Source organism: Anabas testudineus, chromosome 17 (genome assembly GCF_900324465.2).
Source record: "Anabas testudineus chromosome 17, fAnaTes1.2, whole genome shotgun sequence".
NCBI lineage: Eukaryota > Metazoa > Chordata > Actinopteri > Anabantiformes > Anabantidae > Anabas > Anabas testudineus.
Genome location: NC_046626.1, coordinates 19,034,046 through 19,059,446, shown reverse-complemented (window position 1 = coordinate 19,059,446; position 25,401 = coordinate 19,034,046). Strand labels below are relative to the sequence as shown.

General features: G+C 39.3%; 3 protein-coding genes across 4 annotated transcripts; 1 reads left to right on the top strand and 2 right to left on the bottom strand.

The window, feature by feature from the left end:
• The first annotated feature begins 613 nt into the window (after positions 1–613).
• LOC117152973 (zinc finger protein 12-like) lies at positions 614–4,756 on the top strand. 2 transcript variants are annotated; one of them, XM_033326453.1, is made up of 4 exons: positions 614–1,095; positions 2,398–2,465; positions 2,576–2,663; positions 2,788–4,756. In XM_033326453.1, the coding sequence occupies exons 1-4, from the start codon at positions 816–818 to the stop codon at positions 3,684–3,686; spliced, it is 1,335 nt and encodes a 444-aa protein (XP_033182344.1). In that variant the 5' UTR covers positions 614–815; the 3' UTR covers positions 3,687–4,756. The 2 variants fall into 2 exon arrangements, with proteins under 2 accessions (XP_033182344.1, XP_033182343.1); XM_033326452.1 differs by having other exon boundaries at positions 2,785–4,756.
• Positions 4,757–5,253: 497 nt separating this feature from the next.
• On the bottom strand, positions 5,254–15,276 carry tmem71 (transmembrane protein 71). Its single transcript, XM_026374893.2, has 11 exons — positions 15,121–15,276; positions 12,202–12,302; positions 11,668–11,721; positions 11,172–11,217; positions 10,865–11,071; positions 10,041–10,324; positions 9,745–9,939; positions 9,508–9,574; positions 9,284–9,345; positions 8,937–8,986; positions 5,254–8,853 (listed from the first exon to the last, which is right to left on the bottom strand). Exons 3-11 carry the CDS (start codon positions 11,696–11,698, stop codon positions 8,830–8,832), a joined length of 966 nt encoding a protein of 321 aa, XP_026230678.1. The 5' UTR covers positions 11,699–11,721; positions 12,202–12,302; positions 15,121–15,276; the 3' UTR covers positions 5,254–8,829.
• A 638-nt stretch (positions 15,277–15,914) lies between these two features.
• On the bottom strand, positions 15,915–22,801 carry ift57 (intraflagellar transport 57 homolog (Chlamydomonas)). The gene is made up of 12 exons (XM_026374876.1): positions 22,633–22,801; positions 22,271–22,442; positions 21,501–21,675; positions 20,690–20,808; positions 20,389–20,479; positions 20,022–20,090; positions 19,741–19,863; positions 18,694–18,765; positions 18,295–18,426; positions 17,837–17,899; positions 16,399–16,465; positions 15,915–16,261 (listed from the first exon to the last, which is right to left on the bottom strand). Exons 2-12 carry the CDS (start codon positions 22,423–22,425, stop codon positions 16,080–16,082), a joined length of 1,248 nt encoding a protein of 415 aa, XP_026230661.1. The 5' UTR covers positions 22,426–22,442; positions 22,633–22,801; the 3' UTR covers positions 15,915–16,079.
• Between the last annotated feature and the right edge of the window lie 2,600 nt (positions 22,802–25,401).

Genomic DNA, 25,401 nt, shown 5'->3' with positions numbered 1-25,401 from the left:
TCACATAATTAATATAAGTTATGGTCAAAGGTGGTTATTTAAAAGTCATTCTCTCCTGTCAGTGGACAGTATAGTATAGTTTGTATAGAAATATAAAACTAACTTAACCAGTAACAAGTATCTAGGAAATCATGCAAAATAAACAACAAAAAGGCAAAATGATCACAAACAACAACAAAAGGTGCAAAGGTATTTAAGAGGATGTCAAACAACCACAAAAAGACATTAAAGAGATTAAAATACCAACAGAGAGCTGCAGGAGAGGTTAGCGTTTTATAATTCTCCAAATGATCTCGTTCAAGCTTCTCAAAGTTTGAATTTCGTTTGCAGTAAACTATAATTTTGGTGGGCATGGACTGATGGTTGGACAAAAAAGAAATGTGAAGAATGTTGTTTCTGTGTTTTCAGATACATTAGAAGCCAAAAAAACAAGCACACAATGAATAAAAAGAGATGAAAACAACAGCAGTGGGACACAAAGAGTCACAAAACAAACACAAAATGATTTTAAGTTCAAATTTTGAGCAGCATGAAGTGAATAACTTACAATAAATCAAATGTAAACACCACTTTTGTTGGATCAGTGAATGTTTTCTGCTTTTCATACCTGGGATATTTTTGCAGCACTGTGCACATGCGCACTTCGGGTTGCGTGTAGTTTCCCTCCTCGCATCACTTCCTGGTTCGCGTCGGCAGTGTTTACTCCAGGTGGGAGTCCGCATCCAGGTGAACGTTTCGTGCCCGTGCGGTTCTGGTTCTGACCAGGTGATTCGGGTTGTTCTGCTCAGACTAAGAAGCCCTCGGTGGAGAGAAACATGTCTCCGGCCGCCGCCTTCCACACGCAGCTGGCCTCCATCATGGAGGTGCTGGCCAACACCGCGGTGGCGGAGATCTGTGAGCTGGTGGACAGCGGCTACTCGGTGCTGCAGCTGGAGATCTCCCGGGGCCGCAAGGAGAACGAGGTGCTGCGGAGAAAACTGCGGCTCATGGAGCTCCGAGCCGGCCGCGCAATCGCCCTGCGAGCCGCGGCCGCTCGGACGCAGCTGGCCGGTCAGCACCCGGGCAACGAGCCGAGGAGGGGGCGCACACCTGGAGGTAACCGTGAACATGTGGTCTGAAACAGGCTCAGTGCTTCATAGGGGAGCTGCTTTCTATTTATTAAAAAGAAATGTGGATACATTAAATGTTTTTAAAGCGACACATCGTTTTTATTTTCTTATTTATATTATTCTTGTGCAGATAGTAACTAGTTTTTAAATTAAGTGAAACCCCCTCAGATCATGTTTTATCTCCGTTTTTACCTTTGGATTCATCATTCAGCTGCTCCATCACCATGGAGACAGCTCCTTTGTTTACACCCGGGATCAGCTGATCGTACTGAGGACGACCTGAGTAAAAGACCAAACTCTGATCAAATCAAATCTTTTCAGTCTGGTTTGTTTCACGGTGACGTGGCTCCAGCTGCGTGTGACGTCATTCAGACACCCTGACGCCTCCTTTATGATCTCTGGAGACTTTAATCAGGCCACCCTCACCAAGACACTTCACATCTTTACCCAGTTTGTGAGCTGTCCCACCAGGGGGGAGAGGACGCTGGACCTGGTGTATGTTAATGTTAAAGATGCCCACAGCTCCACTAGCCCTCCCCCCCTCTGGGAAAGTCAGGTCACAACCTGGTATCTCCATCTCAGTGATGTGGAGAGTTCCTCTTGGGTGGAAAAAGTCGTGTCTGGTTCCTGTGAATAAGATGCCACGTCCCAGAGTCCTCAATGACTTCAGACCAGTGGCTCTGACACATTATGACGGCTCTGGAGTGGCTGATCCTGGAGTCCCTCCGACCTCTGGTCAAACCCTCACTTGACCCCCTCCAGTTTGCTTATCAACCCCAAGTTAGAGTGAATGACACTATCTTCTGAGGAGACTCAGGTCCTTCAACGTCTGCAGCACCATGCTGCAGAGTCTTTGGTTCCAGCATCATCTTCTATGCTGTGGTCTGCTGGGGCGGCAACATGAAGGTGTCAGACACTAACAGGCTGAACAAACTGATTAGAAGGGCTGGCTCTGTTCTGGGGGTGGAGCTGGACCCTCTACATGTTGTAGCTGAGAGGAGGATGCTGTCCAAACTCCTCTCCATCCTGGACAATCCCTCCCACCCACTACACAGTGTGCTGCTGGACATAGGGGCACGTTCAGCCGAGGACGTATTTTTACACAGTACTGACAAAAATGTTGTATGTCAGTAATTTAATTTGTAAAGTGATGTATTTATCTACACGACAAGAATTTTTCTCCCTCGTTTTCTTTATGGGGGAATAATATCTATCCAGAGTATTCAGTATTGTAAAGTGAGCTATCCTTCTGTATATGATCCCACAACTTTACTTATCTGTCTCCCAGGTGAGGTGGTGCTGTCCAGAGTGTCCACCCAGGATCCACCATCTGACTCTGGACAAGAAACCTCACAGGTGATGGTTTAGTAAAGGACACTGAGTGTATCAGTGTCTTTTTTTACCTTCTGAAGTCGCGTTTTCATCCCTCACTTTTTGTTCCTTTTCTCTCTCTGCTGTGATTCCAGCCTGCTGCAGGTGAGACGACCCACCTGACGACTGCAGTGATCAAAGTAGAGGATGACGATAAGTCCTGGTCCCAGTCTGAGCACGACAGTAAGTACAGTTTTAGTATTAAAAACAGGACCCATCGTATGTTACACACTTGTAGAGTGCAGCTTTATTTAAATGTAACTTGAAAAACAGAGTATTAAAGAGATTCTCTCTTTTTCTCCAGAAGGTTTTTGTCGTGTTAATGAAGGACAGACCACAGAGACAGAAGCTCTTCTGCTGACCAAACAGGAAGCTGCAGATGAAGAGGACAGCTCGTCTCGGTCCTGGATGAGCAGTGAAGTCAGCTCCACCTCCACGTCTGTCCAGAAAACCCTGAACACTAGCCAGAGGTCAGAAACCAGCAGTTACGACTGTTTGATGTACGAGTCTCCGCTGCAGCACGGTGCTAGCGCCACCCAGAATCCCCTTGGTGAAGATCCTGGCTGCTCCTATGTGTTGAACAACAGTGTGAGTGTTTCAGCTGATTCAGGCAGCAGCAGCTTCCAGTTCACTGTCGGTGAGGTGAATCTGTCTGTAGCAGAGCACCAGCAGCCTGCAGTGTACACCGACAACCAGCAGAGGGTGCCCTTATCTGCAGATGGGCTTCAGCTTGCAGTGAGGAAAGTGACAGAAAGACACAATGCTTTCATCAGAAGGGACGGGTGGAGGCATCAGGATGGAGTGAACAGAGCTGCCAACCACAGCAGAGAGGACGCCGGGGGCAAGTCGTTTGTCTGTAACTGCTGTGGCAAAACTCTGGCCTGCCTGAAGAACCTGAAGACCCACATGAGGGTCCACACAGGTGAGAAGCCGTTCGTCTGCGTGCTCTGCAGCAAGCGCTTCTCCGACTCCAGCAACCTGAAACGCCACCAGAGCGTCCACACCGGAGAGAAACGTTACGGCTGCGTCCACTGCGGCAAACGCTTCGCCCAGTCAGGATCCCTGAAGGTCCACATGACCGTCCACACAGACTGTAAACAGTTCAGGTGTTCATACTGCAGCAAGACGTTTATATCAGGCAGCCACCTGCGGCGACACATCACCGTACACGCTGGAGAGAAACAGTTTGCATCTACTTTGCAGTGACAGTGAGAGTATGGTGGAGAAAGGTGAAAGTACTGACAGAGGTCAGGGGGCGTATCGCACCTGAGCCACATGTTCTAACAGTTAGTCCATCTGCTGACAACTGTTGGCAGTGAGACCTCACTGGTGTATGATATGTGTCATCAGTAATGAAGCGTGTGAAGACTCACACACCACAACACTACACAGAGGTTTAGAATACTGAGACAGCATTTCACAAATCTGCTTTATCACAGCGATAATCCTTCACTATCACCAAGCAAACTGAGAAAACATGATGGTACTATTACTAGAAACGTGACCACATACCCCCAGAACGTCCTGATAAATGGTGCTGCACTGCTGTTGAACATGATTTGCTGGGTTTTAAAAAGCTAACAGTCCAGCTGTATGCTAAATGCATAGATATAGGTCATTATAGGAATATTCACTCCATTCCTCTATTCTGGACCAGTGAAAACCTGCAGGCTGTGTCCAGGTGCCACTGCATTATCCCACAATTACATGTTTATCCTCCTTCACTGACATAAAGTTCAACCGAGTGCTATGAACGTAAACGCTGTTACTTTGGTCCAAGAACAGCAACATGCTCTATTGTGTGGAGTATTTATCACTTTACATGCTGTAGTGACTGAAGAAAAACAGAACATATGCTATTTTTTACATTTTGTGATACTGTCAAGTTTTTTTTAACCCTCATTATGTTGTTTTAAAGTAAAAACAGCTGCTGTTTTATGCGTCAGCTCTCTGATGGTGTCCAAAGACTTTTCACCAGGAAAACTATGAGCAGCATTTTCAACAGACACAGATTATGCTTCCAGTTTTGCATTGGACTGTATTTTATTTCTTCGTAAAGATGATTGTGTTAATTCTTGTTGTAAAAACTATTTGTAAAATGTTAAATATTGTTATTGATACTGAAACTTGGGTTTTGTTTTAGCATCTTGGTTTTTTTTTACTGCAGAGTCCATATTTCTACTGATGGTTGATGACAGTTGTTCCTTTTTAACGATGTTCTTCAGAAAGGGATGGATTCAGTGTTGATAAAACTAAACTATGAGACAACAAAACTATGGAGGGTTGCTTTTTATGTCCATATTGCTGATATTCTACTATCCTTTCACGCATTATCTTGTCAGAGCTCTTTGTCACGTCCACCATCTGAACCAGAAGCAGATATATTTCTACACCCTCACATCAAATTCAACTTCTTCTTCAGTCTTCTCCATCTGTAAACTGATTTTCATTTGTTTTTGGTAAACAGTCCAATTAAATAAACGACAGAAGCAGACATGCAACAGTTACACTGAATAGAAATGCACTATTTGTATTTATAACAATGTTTAATGGATGCTAAACATTGACTTTTAATGTAGATAAACCACTGTCACATAAACTGGAAAAAAAAATTCACAATGTACAAAATACTGTAAAATATAAATCTTAAACAACAGAAGGCCTTAACCCTATTGTTTAGTCGGACAATAACTGATTGAAACAACAGGACGACATCCTATAAAGTGTCACTTTGGAGGAAAATGTGCTTAGCTTAATTAACACATAGATTAAAAATCTATGTCAACATTCTTTGTTTGTAAATTCAATTTAAACCTTGAAATTTAGTCTTGTTTAAGGTTTAATTTTACAGTTTATAGCTCTAACAACTACATGAATACAGTACAATGGAAAAAACGATGACCATAGTAAGTGCGAGTGTTGTCACATTTCCATCATTGGAAAACAGTCAATTGAAAAAAAGATACAAATAAATAAAAATACAAATATATGATTAACACCATGTGTTCATGCACTAAACAAGAGCTTATCTAGAGGTTAGATTCATCCAAGAAAGTTCATATTAAGTGTCTTTGTCACAGGGCCTATGGAAGCAACATAAAAAAAAACATCCATTGATCATTTAAAGCTGCATTAACTGTTACTATTGGCCACCAGGGGGCAGCAGAATTAGCTAAAAATACATTGTATTTGCAAACAGTTTATATCCAAGTCCACTAGTTACACAGCAAGATTATCATTCATTTGGTGTCGTGTTTGTGTCCATCAGATGAATGTATGTCCAGTATTCACTCTCTTTTAGCCCTGTTTATGGTCTCTACCAACTCGTGGGCAACAAAAAGGAGCCAAAAGAGTTTTGCGTTGATTCTTGATTTACAACTACAAATGACTCCATTCACATTACAGTATTATTATCCATCATTAATATAAAAATAAGTGCAGCTGTAAATGCAATAGAAAGACATACACTATTAAAAACAGTAGTACAGGTTGATTTTTGTTCATTGAGCATTTCTTGAATCATCACATTTCCACAAATTTGGCACTTAGAAGTAAATAAAAACACATCAAATGATTCAGAACTTCACAAAGAGAAATTTCATCTTTAAGATCGAGGCACACCAGCATTGAAAACAGTCACATTTAGCAGTATAATAAGTTCATTTCCGTATTAGTACTTTAAGTAAAGGCTCTGGATACTTTCTCCACCGAGACATTAGACACTGGACTAACAGCCTTGCTAACTGATAGTTAATGCTAATTAATGACGGTGAAGCTGGCTAAAAGAACCATTTCCCTCTTTTACAACAGCTACAACAGTTCCCTATAGCTCTGTCACTATGTCAACAAGACTGTTTGTTTTGTCTTTGGTGTGACTGGACCTTAAGATTTCATGTCAGATCTCATGCTAAGTTCATGTCATATGAGATCGACAGCAGTGAGAGAAAAGCTTCTTACCCTAACCCATGTTTGCAACTTGCAAGCGTTAACATCAACAGATGTTAAATAGCAGTTAAATAGCAAACATGTGGTGGGTGTAAGGCGTCCATGTTTGTTTGAATTTTCATCACATAAATGTCAAAACTTTGCAGTGAAAACATCAGCATAATTATAATGGCCTTACATTTGTTCATATGAAGTCTATTAAAACAGCAAGTCACAGCTGATTAGTAATTCCCATATGACATAAAGGCAGCATGAATAGCACATTTATTTGCCCAGAACAAATGATTTATTTAACCTCATGTTCAATCTGCATCAGGCAGAACTAGAGATTATCAATTATCTGCTCACCAGGTTAAAGTTCGTTAAACAAAAACATAAAACCAAGAATTTCACACTAGAAGATCTGATGTGTGTTGTAAGTGAAAGTACAGCTCATCTCTTCACTTTTCTTCTTGCTAAAAAGCCTTGGCATAATTTGAGGCCCAAAATGATTGAATTAGCTTTATAAAGTTAAAACCTTATGAAGCTATACAGTACTTGATTTTCTTTACATTTGTTTAGTCCCAGCATTCCTGACACTTATCTTTTCCTAATTTCCCCAACATGTATTCCTATTTTCCTGCAACTGGAATATAAACTATCTTTATTTATATTGAGAGCTTCAGGAGAGGAAATCATTTAAAAAAAGACGTCAAAACTCCCTCAAATCCCAAAATGTTCACGCCAGCTCACTTATACTTAAGTTTCTTTTATTTTCTTTAATTATTGCTCCCTCATAAAGTGAATCCCTGTTTCTAAGTATGTGGGAAGTATTAAACCTCACACAAAAACAGACCTGATTTGTACAAGAGCTGCAAATAAACGATGGTGTTTTTCTTGCCTGTGACACCAGCTGGGTGGAGTTTGTTACATACGAACAGAACAGTCATAAAATATCCGTGTTCACACTTGAATTTTAAAACTGCCACAGGCCTCAGTTTAGTGACAGTGAAGTCCTCAAAAAACCGTTCCTATGTGCTTGACAGGTTTTTGGCTGAGTGCTTTCATATATTAAGAAATGATCAGTTTCTCAGACAAGAACCAGTTTTCGGGACAGGATGTATTTGTCAAACTCAGATAGAGTCCTGCTTCATGTGATGCTCTATTCTGGTCCTTATCTCATGTACACAGTATCTGTGATTATAAATTATGTGTGAATACAGCTAAATATATTATATTTGAAATATCATTTCTGTACTCAAAACTCCACCCATCTGCTACAGCAAACAACTTTTAAAGTCAAACACCTCTTTATTTGTCCGTACAACACTGAAGCAGGTCTGATTAATGTTTCAGCAGCATTTTAGTCTTTAATCTGAGACATCCCTGTATTAATCTGTATTTCCACCCTGCTGACTGATATAAAGGCACTTAACAGCTGAAGAGTTTTACTACAAAACGCCGTACATGAAAATGATCAATTAGTATTCAACATATACATTAATGAGGTGTGTTACCTGGTAATGTTAAAGCGGCACCAGATCACATTATAAAAAGAGGATTTTAATGTTTGACTGTCTTTAATACTGAAACAAGTTATAATCCTATGCTTTGTGTTTTCCTGTTGATTTAATGTCTAAACTCATCATTCGATTTCCTCAGGAAAAGAAATGTCACTTTTATATCCTGCTAAAAGTTTTTGTGCGTTTTGGTTTTTTAGGAAAACTCACAGCTGTTGTTTTAAATTGAAGCGAGGTTTGACAACAAGGCTTACTGCTTGTTTAAAGCTGGTGGACCTGAATTTTCTACATTTACAGACACATACGTCTGAGATTTGGTCACTTTGGACAGCCCAAAAAAGCCAAGTTCAGCTACTAACATTAGAACATACACATTTCAAATATACACCAGGAACATTTGGATTATTTATGTTTTATAATCGTTAAACTACAGTAACTTGTCTCACCATGTTAATGAGCTCCTTCAGCTTTTTAACAGAAACATGCTGTCGGATTCAGATCCAAACAACGTCAGTAAAAGATTTCATGGTTCCAACAGTGAGCATTAAGGCTGTTTAGTGGAAACATGACTCGACATCCATTTACCATATGAAAGTCTTTTGGTTCATTACAAAAAAGGGGTCAGTTTTAATTCAATTTCATTCATCCTGAAATTGCAGCCCTTTAGCTCGATGAATATCGAGACATATAAGAATTTAGCTTTAAAAAGTAGTCATTTTAAATTATGCAGGTAAAGCATCAAACAGCTGTTGCTGTAAAATGTTTTCCGGAGCTCAGTGTAACTTGGCCCTGTAAGTGCAACTAACATGCAAAAAATATTTCTACCACATCCTATCAGACCTGTTTTTTCTTTGTCTTTTCCAGTTTCATGTTGCTCCCACTAGAAAAGCTCCTCTCTCACTCTTCTACTCGTTTCTTGATGTGATATCCTATAAAAAAAATGGTTGGAAAGGATTCAATAATTTATTCTGTGGAAGCATGTGGTATTAAATTTGTTGGATTTCAGACTCACCTCTGTCTTTGCCCTCCTCCACTCTCCCATCGGACCTGACTTAGTCAGGACTGAAAGAAACCAGATTATAGGCACATGTAAGATAAATCTGTACAACTAATACAAATAACTGTATAATTGTGTGTGTTAAGACATACAGGTTTGTAGATGCTGATACTACATTATTGCATTACTGTCTTTAATTGCAGGTATTTTATTTTACCAAAGTTCCTTAAAATTAAGATTTAATTTAGAAAAAACATATAAAAAAGCACGAAAAACTAAAATAATTAACACGTCAGGGAATAACAGATCAATAATGTTGTTCAGTGCAGTTCTATATTTATAAAATTTTATATGATACTTACACATAAATGTTGTCATCATCATAAACACAGTTGTTGTTACAGTCGTGCTCCACCATAAGCATCTGCAGAGAAGAGAAGTTGAGTTAAGTGACAGGTGTCTTAGCCAATCACATCACAATCAGCCATAAACGTTGTTAAACATTCTGCTTTGTCAAAGTGTCACAAGTTAAGGTTTCATCTCTTTTGTGTTAAAGAGAGATTCGGAGAAATAAAATTTTTTTTACCCTGAGTACAGAACCGTGACGACGAAGATTGTGAAGAGAAAAAGAAGAAAGGTCTTCAATGTTAAACCTGCAACACAAACGAATACAAGTCAGTGCTAAAGAGAAATAAAACAACAGCAGTAATTAAACAGTAGGTACGGATGAACTCCATTATAACAGTTCTGTGAGTTTTATTCATATTTAAATGTAAAATAAACTGACTTTTAGTGGATGCCCCGTCATTATGTCGCAGCTCACCTGTGTGCTCAGGTGAGACCTGACAGCAGCAGGTGTTGGTGTAGAAATATGAGGGTGGTGGGACTTCTGAAAGCCCGCCCAGCGACTGGGTGAACTGCTCTTTTGATTGACAGATCTCAGAGCAAATCTCCTCCTGGATGAGCAGCTTTGGGGCGGGGGCCTCTTTGTCAGGGGGAGGTGGGATCTCCGTGGGATCTGAAGAAAGAAAAACATTATTGTTTGTGTACTATATCAGCAGACACTTCTCATCTTCATATCTGATCCATAACCCGGCTGAACTTCCAGCTGTTACCCACCGTATGTAAAGCTGCGGCTGTCTTCCAGCTCAGTGTTGCTGGATCCAAACCAAGAGGACTCGTCCAGCAGGGTCGGGCCTTGCTGGCGGCTCTTGGCCCAGTCCTGCTCCTGGTCATATTCTCTGTCCACATCCTTGACCTGTTCTTGGTGCTGGCTCTGGTTCTGTCCCGTCCCAAACATCCCTCTGAAGACGTTCTCATCCAGCCAAGACTGGCAGCTCTCTGTCACGTTGCTCAGCAGTCGAGCCAGAGAGTTGCGAGGCCTCCGCCGGCGCCGGAAAACCCTGAAAGAGAGAAAATTAAAAAGCCCCCTGAACCATTATTAAACTGTGTTCCCTTGTTGCCTTTTCTGCATTTTCATTATTTGATTTTTCTCCCTTTTACATTTCATTCGTTTGTCACTAGTAAATTAATCTTCACTGACACGCCAAGTTAAATCAATGCCAAATAAGTCACATAACAGGAGATTTTTCTCATGTTGATAATACAGTAAATTGTCTCAACACGCAGGTGAGAGGGGTGATGTCACACTTTGGCTCCTTAGCACAACAGATGTCAGACATTAAGAATTTGCAGCTCTGAAACCTGTTTGACATGTGCTGGAAAACATTTAGCACCGAGAATGACCTCATCCCTGTAAAAGGTGTTTGAAGTAGAGGGAAGGTCTGTTTGTGTGTCTGAATATGACCACTCTGCATTTAAAGTCATGGAAACATGCTTGTTTGTTGCCTTCCTGCTGATGTGACTTAAAATGCACTTGTGAACTTTGCTGATGTACAAATGAAGGTAGCCATCAGGAAACACTCATCCTGTGCTGCTCTCACCTGACCAGGTTCTCCTTGTAGGATACGTTGGTCTTGCAGGGACTCAGAGACACATTTCCGTCGTCATCCCAGGTGAAACTGTCCTCGGTGACGCTGTAGTATCCGTTGGTGAGGAGGCGCGGCGAGCGGCGGCAGCAGCAGGGATCACCGCCATCCACAGACGAACAGACGTATGAGGAGTCAGGGGAGAGGAGGGATACGTCGAGGCTGGGGGGCACACAGACAGTGGGTTAGCACACGGGACGCAAGTTTGCTTAATGTTATTTGTTCCATTTAAACGAACATTTGCAGATATACTCATACATACCTCTGACTTGACTGATTTCCCCGCAGCTTCCGTTTTATTGGCGAACCTGAAAAACAGATATTAGAATAGATCAGGTAAGACTTCACACACTCACATGTGAGACAGATTTGTCCTGTGTTGCCCTGAGAGCTTCCTAAAAAAAGACAACTTTATCAGTCACAGAGCGTTCCTGGGAACCCACTTGAGTAAAGGCGTTTTACTGAACAGCAGCAGCGTCTACTGTTCACACAGACTCATATATATAAGTTGGGTAAAGTTTAGGGTTTTTTTTCTACCTTTACCAATGATGATGTACTTTTTACACATATTACAATAACTTATCAAATGAGGCAGTAATGCTTTAGCTGATGCCGTTCGTCCATTTCTAAATAGTTGCAGGTTAAACAGAAATGATCAGTCAGGTTTCTAAATCCGTCTTTACGACCTTGTGTAGCACAGAAAAGTGTAGGTGCACATTCATCATGTGTATCAGATATTCACGCTGCAGCTGACGTACTTGTAACAGCTCCAGAGAAGAACAGAGCCATGTTTGTGTGGCGCTGAGTCTCTTCTGTGAAAGACACAAAGACACAGACAGAAAAAACCTTTAGCAGGGACCTGTTAAGTTTCATTTACAACGGCTCAACAAGTTCTTTCTAATTTGATCAAACAGGAGGAACAGTGTGTTGGACTGGGGACTATTTTCAGTGACGGATTAATCTATATTTGACTCTACTGAGTACAAACTACAGCTCATGTGCTTTAAATCTTCTTTTAATAGTTTTTGGAAAACAATGGAGCTCTACAACATGAATAAGATACTTCAGGTTTTGATACACAAAATACATAATACATTTGTTGACATGAAAAAAAATCCACCAGGCAGAAGCAAGAAAGTGGAGCAGCAGCTCTGCAGAGCTGATCAGAGGAGGTCTCCTCTCAAGGGATTAACTGAATTAAGACTTTTCAAGCTAATAGAAATCTAATCCACACTGATCAGTCTAGAAACTAGGAGCAGGATATTTATAAAGACAAGTTCTTCAAGCATTACCTTCAAATTGTTCCAGCTCAGATCTCGTTCTGGCCTTCAGCTTCAGTTTTCAGTGTTTTCTATTGAGGCTCTCACACATCCTGCAGTTACGAGGCAGCAGCCTGAGAAAAAATGCAACAGACAGAAAAAGAAAAACAGAGGGGCTGTGACTCTGAGCTCATGTTTCCTGTTAACCCCTTCTCTGCTGGAAGAACTGTTACTGCGACTTTTGAACTCATTTTGGAAAAACGTTGATTATCAAACATGGACTTTCCCCAAAAACACAAAGTGAATACATGCATTTCATTTAACGGTAGTGTAGCTGTCTATTCAAATGGCTTATGGTCATTTAACAACAAGCCTAATGATTAATAAGTATTGCTCATATTCTACATTAGCCTGAAGAAAATAAAGAGGAAATAAAAATATTTGAGTTTGAGTTTATTGCTCAGATCTTTTGTTTCACAACTGCAAGTTGTTTCCAGTGACTTCATCTGCACAAGGAACCAGCTGATAGTGAGACATCAAGATGAAGCAGAACGTCAGAAGACCTGTTTACATTCTGTACTGTCTGACATGTAAAAACCAGACTGCTGCTCCAACAGTCTGCAGCAGATTGAGACTGGTGCATCCAATCACCTTAAAGTAAATACGCTGCGGGAGGCAGATTACTGCAAAAAGGTTTGTTTAAATGTGTAATTCTACTAGACACTAGAGACTAGAGAAGTATAAACATTTGTGTACATGATTCTCTTAAAGGGCAACTGTTTAGATTTACTTTGAACCAGTTAAAGTCACCCTTTCTATTCCAGCATAAGCTGCAGAAAACAAAGAACAAATCCAGACCACAGATTGAGGATGTGTCCACAACACATTTATTGGACTAAAGCTAAGGTTTATTTTTCTCCTTGGAATGGGTCTAGTCTCACTAATGAGCTGAAAACGTAAACAGTCACTTCGCTGTTGTGTGTGAACCTGCTCAATGAGGAGCGTGGGCGTGTTTAACTGATGTTTACAGGCATTACTGATGGAAATAAACCTGAACAATCAGATTTAACAATAGTTGGTCTGATGGTTGCCTGTTTAAGTCATATTTTGATTTTTCATCATGTTTGTACCTTTAAAGCCAAAGTCAGCCTAGATTTGCATCAAGACTAAGAGTAAATGCTGGTTCAGGCTCCGTATGTAAAAGTAATACCAACAATATCCAGTATTTTCATCTAAAAACTGGAAAGCAGATATTTTCCAAAATGATTCCTTTACACATTTTTAAATATTATCCATTGCAGTTCAGTCAAAGATGTTCTAATGAAAAGAGTGACCACTCTCTATTGTTGCAGTTCTGCTGAATAAAAGATGCAAACACATGAAATGGGTCAGTTAGTGGGTGAAAACAGAGACTCTCTGTGTTACAGTGAATGCTGCTGGTGGTGGAGGGGGGGCTGCAGGATTTCCTTTCTCATCTTCTTCTGTGTCAACTGAAAAATTCTTGTTGTGATTTAAAATAGCACCAACGCTCTGAACCTCTACTAGCAATGACCAGAGGAAAGAGGATCATTTAGCCATTATTGAAGTTAAAAATGTTGAGAAAATAGAACTACAAAAAAAGCTCACAAGGTCACAAAGTCATGATTTGCTTGGTGGGAACCATGAGTACTAACGATAACCTGATTAAAATTTACTGAAGATTGCAAGATACAGTGACCTAACTCCATGGAGACACCTCTCATATCTATTACACATTTTTCAGATGGTGAAACAAAAATAACATTTTAATCCTAAATTGTGTTAAACAAGCTGTTGTTGTTTTAGTCTGTTTTTTTTATTTATTTATTCAAATCTCACTTTGTGGCTTATATTCTTGACTCTCATTGATTTCATTTCCCCCTACATGTGTACCATGTTGGATTCTTCCCGTGTGTTTCCCAGCATGCTTTGCAGCTGCAGTCTGTTCTCTGTAGGAGCTGCTGATGTTGGAGGAAAACGCGTAGCAGGAAACACAATGATGGACCAAACCATTTCACCATCATCAGCTCCAACATCAGGAGCACACCGGTGGAGTGGAGCGTACTACCACTACAGTACTACAGAGATATTATTGTAATCTGAAGCATTTCTTTAAGTGTTCCACATTATTTTAATTTGCTCTTATTATATGATGATTCTCTGCTTTGATTATTCAGCATCCTCCTTGTTATACTTTATTGTTTTGCAATTTAATCTCTAAATAAATACCAATAAACCCATTTACTGTTTACTTTTAATTTCGGCCAACAAAGCATCACAACATATTTATTCTTCTATAGTTTGAGTTTACACTGTTGTTGTGTAATATTTCTATGTATTATTTTTATATTGATCCTACTTAAAGTTAAAAACTGCCTTCATATTTTGATGTACAATTATTAAATACAACAATAATATTTATGTAGGATATCTTAACAATCTCTGTCATTTTAATAGGCAGCTCTACATTACATTCACAGTGTTTTGTTTTATACTAAATCTGTCAACAGGCTAATTTTAGCTGCAACATTTCTATAATATTATATAAAATCTGTGATACGTTTGAAATATATATATATGGAACTAGTGTTGGTATCGTCCAAGAAATATTAGTTTAATTAGCTTTTAAACTAATATTATTTTCATTAGTTTTTAAACTAATATTGACTAATAAGATATGATTAGTTTAAGTTTAATTAAGTATAATTACAACATGAACTGCACCTTAAGAGAATTAAGCTTTAATTCGACGTTATGCAGATTAGAAAAGTAAATTACAACCAAATAAATTAGTCTTTAGATAAAATTACCTGCTTAAAACCTTCAAACTGTCCAAACACTTTAATTAGATTTATTTTTTGTGCTATTTATTTTCAAGTTGAATTTTCAGCACAAATCCAGACAAAGACAAATAACGGACTGAACTGAACTCACCGCTTTCTTTGCCTGAAGTTTTAAAGAATCCAGGTAAACGAACCAACTCTGTGTCCTCTTCTCCTTTTTCTGGACCTTTGGTTTACCACGTTGATTTTTATTTTAGTGCAGTAGAATCAAACCAAAAGAGAAATCAGGAGCTCGGAGGTCAGCAGCTGCTCCTGAGCCTCGCCCACACACAGGAAGCAGCTGTCAAAATAAAACACAGACCGACTGCGGATTTCAAATTAAAGGCACAATGTAGTGTTTTATAGGAACTTCTTTAAAGTTATTGAGTAATTTAAACATCCGTGACTTGGAAATATTAAATCTGCACCACCAGTAGTCCTATAACACACAGGTTACATGTTAAAAGTGGTACCTGCTGGAACTGGAATCTGGAAATATCGACTTACCTTTATTTTAAAAGGGTAATACCACCACTTCCGGTATTAACTTGGGTTGGTTGACGATGATGAAATTCCCCTGATATCCCAACACATTCATTAATCCTGTAATCACACTTTCACTTTAGACAAGTCTCTCAGATGTGACTTCTTATAACACTGTCACTGATTTTTTGACGTTATGTATCTGTTAACAATGTTTTAAAATTAAAATTAGTGACCACAATTCATCCACTTATCTGATGGTGACATCTAGCGGTGACATTAGGCTTTTTACAAATGATTAAACCACCTGAACCAGAGAATTATTTATCTGAAAACAAGAAAATAAAGGTTTTTGTTATAAAAATTTATTTTATGTTTATAAACAAAAAAATATACTAAATATCATTAAGAAAAAAGCAGAAAATAAATACATACATGAGAAAAAGAAAACTGTTCCAATGTTTTGTTTATGACTTGAACATACACATCTCGATACGAAACACAATTTTAAATATTTCAGTATAAGAATAAGTAGGAAAGTACTTTAGTGTATTTTTCGTCATAGCTCAGGATGATGTAGTGATAAGTCTAAGCAAAGACCCCGGCAGCAGGCTCGGGGATACTGGTGGCGTGCATATCACGCGTCATGTTGGACTTTTCTTTGAGTTTGGCCTGTAGCAGCGTGTGCTCAACGACACCGATCCTCACATCCATCTGAACGATCTCCTGCTTCAGCTTTGTCAAACTCTGCTTGATCTTCACCACCGGCGCTGAGGGACAAACAGTTTGTTTAAGAATCCCCACACAGAATAATAATGTGACAACCTGACTTTAAAGAAAACTAAAAACACACAGTTCATATCTTCGAATACACTGAACAGAGACAGGATTAAGTCATCAGTCTCACCTCCATCAGACATGCTGCTGCCTTTCTCCTCCATCTCCTGCTTCACTTTCTCCAGCTCCTCGCTGATCTGAAACACAGACAAAAACATAGTTGCAGCGTTTCATTCCCCATAAAATACCCAAGAAAGGGGGAAATCCAGTGACACTTATGGTTTTATTACAAATCCCTGACTGCCTGAAAGCTCAGACAGCAGCATTTGATCCGATGGTTATTAACCTGTCTTCTTAAGTCTTCATCCTCTATCCTGTTCTTATACTTCAAATGTATTATTTCTCTGTTTACGTATTTTAATCATTGCTTTTTACATACATGCTTTTGCTGTTTTACACACTATTATGTTCACATATTTCACCTTTAATATTTTCTTTTCATTAAAACTCCAGTAAATGAAAATGTAGTGACATTTTTGTGCCACATGGTGGTGCCTGTTGATCTGATGAGGAATAAACAGAAACTGACTATTCCTGCATCCCAGCTATGAAATATGTGAATGCAACAAAATACCATCAAGGACAGATACCATCCAACCTACCAACTGAGAACAGATCAGTAGATGGAAAAAGAATCACAGATGTCACATTTGTCCCATTCTGATATTTAATGCGTGACCATTCCGCAAAACCTTTTTTGGGTTGAGCTTTGGGTTCTGACTTAGATTTAATTTATTAATCTAGATTTAGATTTACTTCAATATTTAGGCCCATTGTCCTGCTACATCTCCCAGCTTCTTCTGAGCTTCCTCTTGCAGGACAGCCACTCTGACTTTATCCTCTTGGATACTTTGTAAACTTGAGAATTCGGTTTTCACTCAACAATGACAAGCTGTCACAGTCCAGAGGCAGCAAAACAAGCCCAAATCATCTCCATCCACTGTACTCCACTGTTGGGATGATGTTTTCATGTTGGCAGCCAGTTCTCTTTATACAGGATACATAGTCAATTTCCCAGCAGTGCTGTGGAGTGTCACGGTGGTCTCTGCCAAACTTCAGGCCTGCTGCAGTGTTTTGTTTGGAGAGAAATGGCTTCCTCCATGGTGTCCTGCCATGGCCACCTTACCTTTTTCTTTTTTTCATTTACTTGAATGATGACCTGAGATGTTAACCAGCTCCAATAAATCCTTCAAGTCTGTAGCGGTTACTCTGGGGTACTTGTTTACCTCATTGAGCATTCTGCGTTGTGTCTTTGAAATGATCTTGGCTGGGTGCCCACTTCTATGGAGAGCAGCCACAGCACCAAACTGTCTCCACTTATAGACAACTTGTCTAACTGTGGACTGATGAATATCTAAACTCTGCAGCATTTAGTGACGTCAGAATCGTAGTATTTCATTAAATCTTTTCCACCATCACTGTGCATGTTTAATACATGTCTATACATTCATGAGTGTATGACATGACTGAGTGAGTGAACTGAAATGCTGGGTGATGCATTCACTGACCTCTGCCAAGACTCTGGTCCTTTCAGTCACCCCCCCACTGGCCTGCTGGTATCGCTCCTTGGCCTGGTGGAGAAAAGAAGTTTGTTATTGAGTTTCTGTAGAACTTTATTTTGTGCTTCAGACTACAGTACTGTCTTCATCAGCGTGCAGTGTTTCACAACCTGTATGCCTTTCAAAAGAAACTGTCTAAGAAGGTAAAAAGACTGGGATTCTGGATTCAGACAAGTCAGATCAATGTCAACAGCTACAGTGTACAAACTGTCAACCTAAACAAGTGAAGGCAAAACATTTTTGACATGCTAGTCCTTCTGACACAAGTCATCTTAGGACTCTAACTGGGCTGACGTATCATCATCTTTGACCCTGGCTTTGCAGGTGTGTGTAGGGGTTTCAGTTAAAGGTGATAGTTGCAGGTTTGAGCTACAGATTTTAGTCACAGCTGTGGGATTGGTGTTTACCTCGCTGAGTTTGGCCTGAGCACTGCGGTACTCCTGGATCAGATGTTCCAGCTGGTTGTTGATGTATTTCTCTCTACTGCTCACCTTCTCCAGGGTCTTTCCGATGTCTTCCTGGAGTTTGTCCAGGTAGCTCTGCAAAGACAGCAGAGGATCAAACAGGATAATACAAAGGATATTCCCAGTATCTTTTGGAAAGAGTCTTCCTGTCATTTAGGATTCAGTCCATCTATTTTCTGTGGGCACATTTCTACCATATCACAGATTCAAAAAATGCTAAAAACTGCAAAATAAAGTTGTTTCTGGAAGGACAGAAACAAAAATATTTTTCTATGGGTGTGATTGATAGATGACTTAAAGAGTCATTGCTCCTGTATGAAGGAACCAGGTCAGTGAATGCACCTTTGCCTCTTTGAGCGAAGATTTGATCCCATCTCTGTGTTGATGCATCTGGTCCACATGAATCCTCCAGTCCTGCAGATCAACACACAGACCAGAGACCAGTCAAAAAAAAATGAAACAAGTTAAAAAGAACACATTATAGGAAACTTCACAGTTTGTTATTATGTGAACATGTAATTTAATCAAACTCAGAATGTGTGTTCAATAATACCTTTCATAGCATTTACCCTTGTTACCATCATATGTATTTGTACAAATACTGCAGTGGAAGTAATGGTGGTAGCAATCTGAAAAACAATATTTTACTGTGACTGAGATGTAAAAATTCACTGTGAAATGCACATGGACCAACCCGCTGCTTCTTATTGTAACAGTACTTTCAGTCTTTCGCCCTCAGCCTTAAGTCCACTCAGAAATACAGTTATTCCACCCCATGTCTGCTCAGACTTTAAATTGAAATTGACTTTTTTTTTTAATCGAATGAGCTCCCTGTGCGTCTGATGTAAATGTGTAACAACGCTCCACAGTTCTTTGCTTTCACTCACCTCAGAAAGCAAAGCTGCAGTGGTACAGCAGCCCGTGTTTTAATTGTTTGAAATCTGATTTGCAGGAACTACCACATATCTGACATGAGGTCAGTTTTGTTATTAGCTGAGAATAAATCAGATCATCAACACATTACATGCCGTTTTATGACTCTACTCAACTGCCTTAATATTCACAGAGATATAGTTTTCTTTTCACTCTACTAAACTTATTTGAAATCTGCAGTTATTAGATTTGTTAAGACGTTTCATATAAAACATACAATAAAACATATTCAGTTACTCAGATTCGATTATTGGACCAATGTGCTCCTGGGAAAAAGCTCAGATAATGCTCAAAACTGAAAAAAGCAGCAGAACCAGCTGAAACTGAGCCTAGATCAGATCCAGAAGTGAAGCCAGCTTAGACAACCAGCATGACGTCTATATTAAGCAATATTGTAGACAGTCAGTCAACAGTCTGTAACCTTCAGAGATCTGTGATGTCCAGATAAGGATGTACCTTGTTGTCAGTTCTGATGGTGACTTTGAGCTGTGGCAGGACTTTCTCCAGCTCCAGGTTCCACTCTGCTGCATCAACCGTTGACTCCAGAATTTCATCTGGTTTAGAAGACAGTTCTGCTTCCTGTGAGAAAATACACGGCATCGTACATGTGGCATAATTGAAATAAACAAAAGGGAAAAGGTGCTCGTACAATATCATGTTTAGGGTTGTTTTTTGGAATTTCTCAGATTCATTAAGTCATATGAAAGAATTTAAATCAATGTTCCTGGAAAACTCACAGAGTGAGTGGTCCGTAACCTCAGAGCCTCCAGATCAAGCACATTCTCTACATCATCATCAGGCTCCTCCTGAGTTAACACAAAAGCACAATAATTGTTAATGAATTTTACTCAGAGGCCATTAAAACAACAGGTTTGTCACAATTATTAAAACACCACGAGATAACTGAGTGAACCAAAAACTCTTTCTTTCATGAATTAAAATTATAATCACACTTCATTACTGGTAACTGTCTACTTATGTCACAGGTAAGTGAAGTAAAACAGAAGTGAACTGTTTTTTTTTTTTTTTCAAACAAACTAATTTCACTGTGTGATCTGAACCACAAAGAGGTAAAAAGAGGTTAGATAAAGTTGGGACACTTACAATTAGCTCCTCCTCCACTTTTCTGAGTGTGAGCTCTGCGTCATCCTCTATCACAGACTCTTCTTCTGTGGTTTCTGTTGGGTAGTTTGGTCTGAAGGAAATAAAAAAATATATATATTAAATAATTAAAATCAGTTTCTCCTACATAGAAAGGGGATTTAACAAAATGTAAAGTAAAGTAAATTCCCTGTGCAGTATGATGTTCACACATATACAGCTAAATACCAGTATGACACATGAAAATCAAATCAAAGAGAGAGATTTGTTTTAAAAGATGAAAAAAGGAGAAATGTTTCAGTACCTTCTGAATGAGAACCCTCTCTTTTTCAGAGCTTCCTCAGCCAGTCGGTCTAACACTAAGCAGACGTACTCGCCTGAACCTGATTTCAGTTTGGAGGGAGGGAAGTCCACTTTAACACCCTGAGAGACACAGTGATGAGTGAAATGAGTCTCCTATACATGTACGTTCAAATCTGTGAAATCTTACGATGTAAAGGCAGCTGAGGAGACTGAGGTCAGGATCAAAAGCACACTGTTCATTCACTGTCAGATCTATTTGTCTGTTAAGTTACAGAGTTTCAACAAAGCTAACGGTGAGACTTTTTACCTTTTCAAAATATCTTCATCCTGAATCCCGCTACCTCTACTTTTTTGTACTTATACAATGTCAAACAAAGAAAATGTATTGATGTTGAGTACGCAGCTTTCATTTACGGTAATACTCTCCCTCATCCTTCTCTGATCGAATAGTTTAGATACTGTAATGTGGTATACAACTAGAATTAAAAACTCTCCTTTAACTTATAGGTTGTTTGCAAGTGTAACAAGGTAAATAAATGTATTGCAACAGTAAGAGCACATTTTCAAAAAATGACTTGATAAATACTGTGACTGTATGTCTATTGAAAATATAAGTCTGTATGTGTTAGGTGATTTGTCACTTAAAAGACAAAAGACAGCCTTGAAAAAAAAAAAACTACTTTTAACAGATAAAATATTTAAATTTATTGTATTAAAAACATCTGAAAGCATCAGACAGTCAGAGTTTAGTTACAACAGAAGTTAAATGCTGCTTATGTTTTATTGCATAAACACCTCTGAGCATCACTTACAAAAGCCCTGAGCTCTGCCAGGATGTTGGACACGGTGGCGTTGGGTTCATCGTACTCCTGAGGCTCAGTGAATGGTCTTCCTGCCACATTGATAAGCCACGCTGCGATGATGGTGAACATGTAGAACTGCTCGCCAGGGTTGGACGCCAGATATGGACTCGCCACAAAATAATGTCTGATGGGAGGAAACAGAAGGGAGATCATAAGAAGCCAATAAACATAAAAATAAACGTTCTTTCTTTCCTAAATGTCTGGATTGGGTTTTTTTTGCTGTGTCTCTTTTGACTCTTGATGAATCCTTTGTATTTTACTGTCATTTAAATAAAAGTATTTCATGATGTTACGTCTTTATAACATTAAAGTACAAATTTTGAAGGTTGAAAATACCTTATTTCAGCTTCTAAGATAACATTTCAAATTTCTTGTTTGGTCTGATCCACAGATAAAATACAAATTTAACTTGGAACCAGAGAATAACTGGTATTTTTTCTTGAGAACAAATACTCCATTATACTTCTTTTAATTGACTATTTTTTGGTCTGTTTTTGGTTTGTGTTTATGTCATAATCACATAAATAATAGATTTAACAGGCTGTTAGCTAGCTAAAACACCTGACACAGTAAATCTCATCAACAACTAATATGGAAACTTTATAATCAAACAACAGTGAAACGAATATAGTACTGGGGACATGTGGAGGGCAGTTAACATTAACTAATACCAAATAAAAAGGAACTGAGGTGACTGACGGAGACGAGTCGTTTCTCACCTGGACAGGTTCTTCATGTTGTGTTTGGTCAGAACTTCCTCCTCATAATTTAACACCTTCAACTTTTCCAGTAAACACTCCATCACTACAAACACCTGGTGAGCAGCTCCAGGACCGCGGTCGTCTTCATCTCCCCGTCTGCCGTCATCCGCCATAATGCGAGGTTCACCAGCTTTTACCGACACAAAGAAAATTAAAAATAAAAATAGACGAGAGCAGCTTTAGCCAGCTAGCATGTGCTAGCACGCTAGCAGTGAGCCCGTTTGTTTGGCTTCGTCACCGTTGTCAGGCAACCGAGAGGTAGCGTTAACGCTAGCTGGCTAAGTAGCTAACATCTGCTTCCAACCGCATTATGTTTCAACCTGGATTCAAACTTGTATCTCATTCTGCAGGATATCCACAGGTCACGAAGTTGGAAAGCACCATGATTGTGAAAATTAAAACACTGAAATCTTGTAGCGTGACAGGAGAACTGATTTTGGCTGTTAGCTAAAAGCTAACTCTGAAGTCTTTCCGTTGGAGCTTTCAGGATAAAAGCTTTCCTGTTCAACCGTTGTTGATTTCCGGTTTTCAAATTAAAGCATTTCAGCAACATATAAATAATCTTGGAATAAAAACGACTTTTTGAGACAAATTTGAAAACTGAATATAATAAAACATTTCTAAATAGTGGCAGAGAAAGAGAGAGAGACAGAGGAGAAATGTAGCTAGTTCAATACGACTTTCTTCATCAGGATTAAAATTAATAAATACAAAAACTAATATCCACCCCTACAAAAATTATATGTAGGGACCAATAAAAATATAAAACTAAATAAGCCTAAAACTTAATGGAAGATTCATAAGCGTGGATACAAAAATTGACAAAAGTGCACACAAAATATGCATAAACATACAACAGATATAAAAACATTTTAAATGCAAGTTTCCTGTGTTTTGACTGGTTCACTGCATTAAAATCCTGCTCACATGTCAGTTTATCAGTAATAATTATTAAATGATGCAATGTAGGATACAATACCTGTCACATTAACAGATACAACTCGGTTGCATAATGCACAATTACTTGAATTACTTTTCTAAATGTAGAATGGGAGGCAGCGCCTTTAGCTATAAGCTCCTCTCTTGTGGAACCAGCTCCCAGTTCAGGTTCTGGAGGCAGACAGACTAAACTTAAAACTTTCCTTTTTTATAAAGCGTATAGTTAGAGATGGATCAGGTGACTCTGGACCATCTCTTAGTTATGCTCTTAGGGATTTCGATGCTTGGGAATTTAATATGTCTTTTATTTTTATTTGTGTTAAAGATACCTCAGAGGTGATGACATTGAGATAACTTTACCCTTTTATATTATAATAAATGTTCTTGTATTTTTCTTTACTATACATTCAACCTCAGCACAACCTTGTGACCTTATCTAGTGAAGCATGTCACACAGTTTCCACCTGCAAGTGCATACATATTTGTGTGTGTGTTAGTGAATAATTCATATAACCACCTCCCCATCCCACCACCCAGCAGACAGTGTAGGGAGGGAGATGGGATGTTTGCTTCATCTTCATGCTTCTCTCTGCCTGTCAATGAGCACACAGGTGGAGCTCCCTGGTGACTGTGTTTGACTGACAGGCCTGCTGACTTCCTGCTGCATCGCTGATGATGCTCAGTGAGCCGCATCCTTGCTTCACCGACAGCCTCAACACACCAAGTCAGCTGAACTGAGACATGTAATGATACAGAGACAACATGGAAGTGTGGGTGTGATGCATAGTAAATAGTAGACAATTTAGAAAATACCTTTCACGATCAGAAAAGAATATTAATTGTAGTTCCATCTATGTGCATACAGTTCACAGATAGAGTATTTTTATAAACAGAAATAATCCTAAAGTCTATTGTGCACATTACATTGAATCATTTGTTTCCTTGTTAATTTGAGTTGTGTCACCTAATTGTCATCCATGAAACCATGTCCTGCAGCGGCTGTTAATGAATTTCATCAACATCTGACACAACCTATGGAAAAAGAATGACTTCATCTGTGCTATGTGCTAGGTGCAGTTTCAGGCTTGGTGCAGCCAGACAGAGTGTCCTGGCTTCCTTTTCTTGACTTGCCAGCTTTCGGTGAAGAGGTAATTAGGAGGAGAGGGAGAAGTGGAGCCAGGGCTTAACCTGAGCGAGGTGGTAATGAGTGGTGGCTGCCTGAGGAGCCTTGCCTGAGGGCCAGCAGGAAGCTTATCAGCCCACTGGGCGTCATTTATGCCTTTTGCACAAAATATCTGCTATCTGAGAGTTGTTATCTCGCAATATAGTTTCTAAAAGGAGTGACAGGTGACGGTTTTACTGCTATGCAGCATTAAATGATCAAGTGGGGGTTGATATGGTTGTCAAGGTAAAATATACCTTATCCATGCCTATCATACACTGCCTGTCCAAAAAAAACACAAGTCATCACCTGGATTTAACTAAGCAAATAGGTCAGAGCCTCCCACTGGATATTTACTGCATGGATGATTATTTTTCAGCTGACAACAAGTTATTTAACTCTAACTGATGCAGCGAGTAGCTTTTCATTTCTTAAACAACCATGTCTGAAGACACATCCAGTGGTTAAGGAAAAGGTGTGAATCTGTTTCTGAAGGGTCGAATTATTGGTATGAATCAAGCAAAGATACTAAGAACAAAAACCTACTAATAACAAAGAACTAAAACTGTCCAGTGGAAGGCGCTCATCTGGTCTGATGAGTCCAGATTTACCCTGTTCTAGAGTGATGGGTGCATCAGGGTAAGAAGAGAGGGGGGTGAAGTGATGCTCCCATCATGCCTAGTGCCACTTAGAATTGCAGATAGATAAAGATTAAAGACTCAATAATAACACAGTTGAGTTATACACAAGTTGGGCCCAAATTATGAGTTAATGAAAACTCACAATATAACAGTGTAAACGCGAAGTGATGCACTGTGCAGCCAGTCCTCTGGAGTCTAAGTTGTCATTATCTCTGCAGCTTTACTGAGCTTCTTAGCCTCTTTTATCTCCCAGTTTTCCATTACATTTCCTGTCTGGTTCGTCAGTGTTTCCAGCAGCGGCAGGCAGCATTTTATTTTTATTTTTTTTATCAAAAAACTCTCAGAGA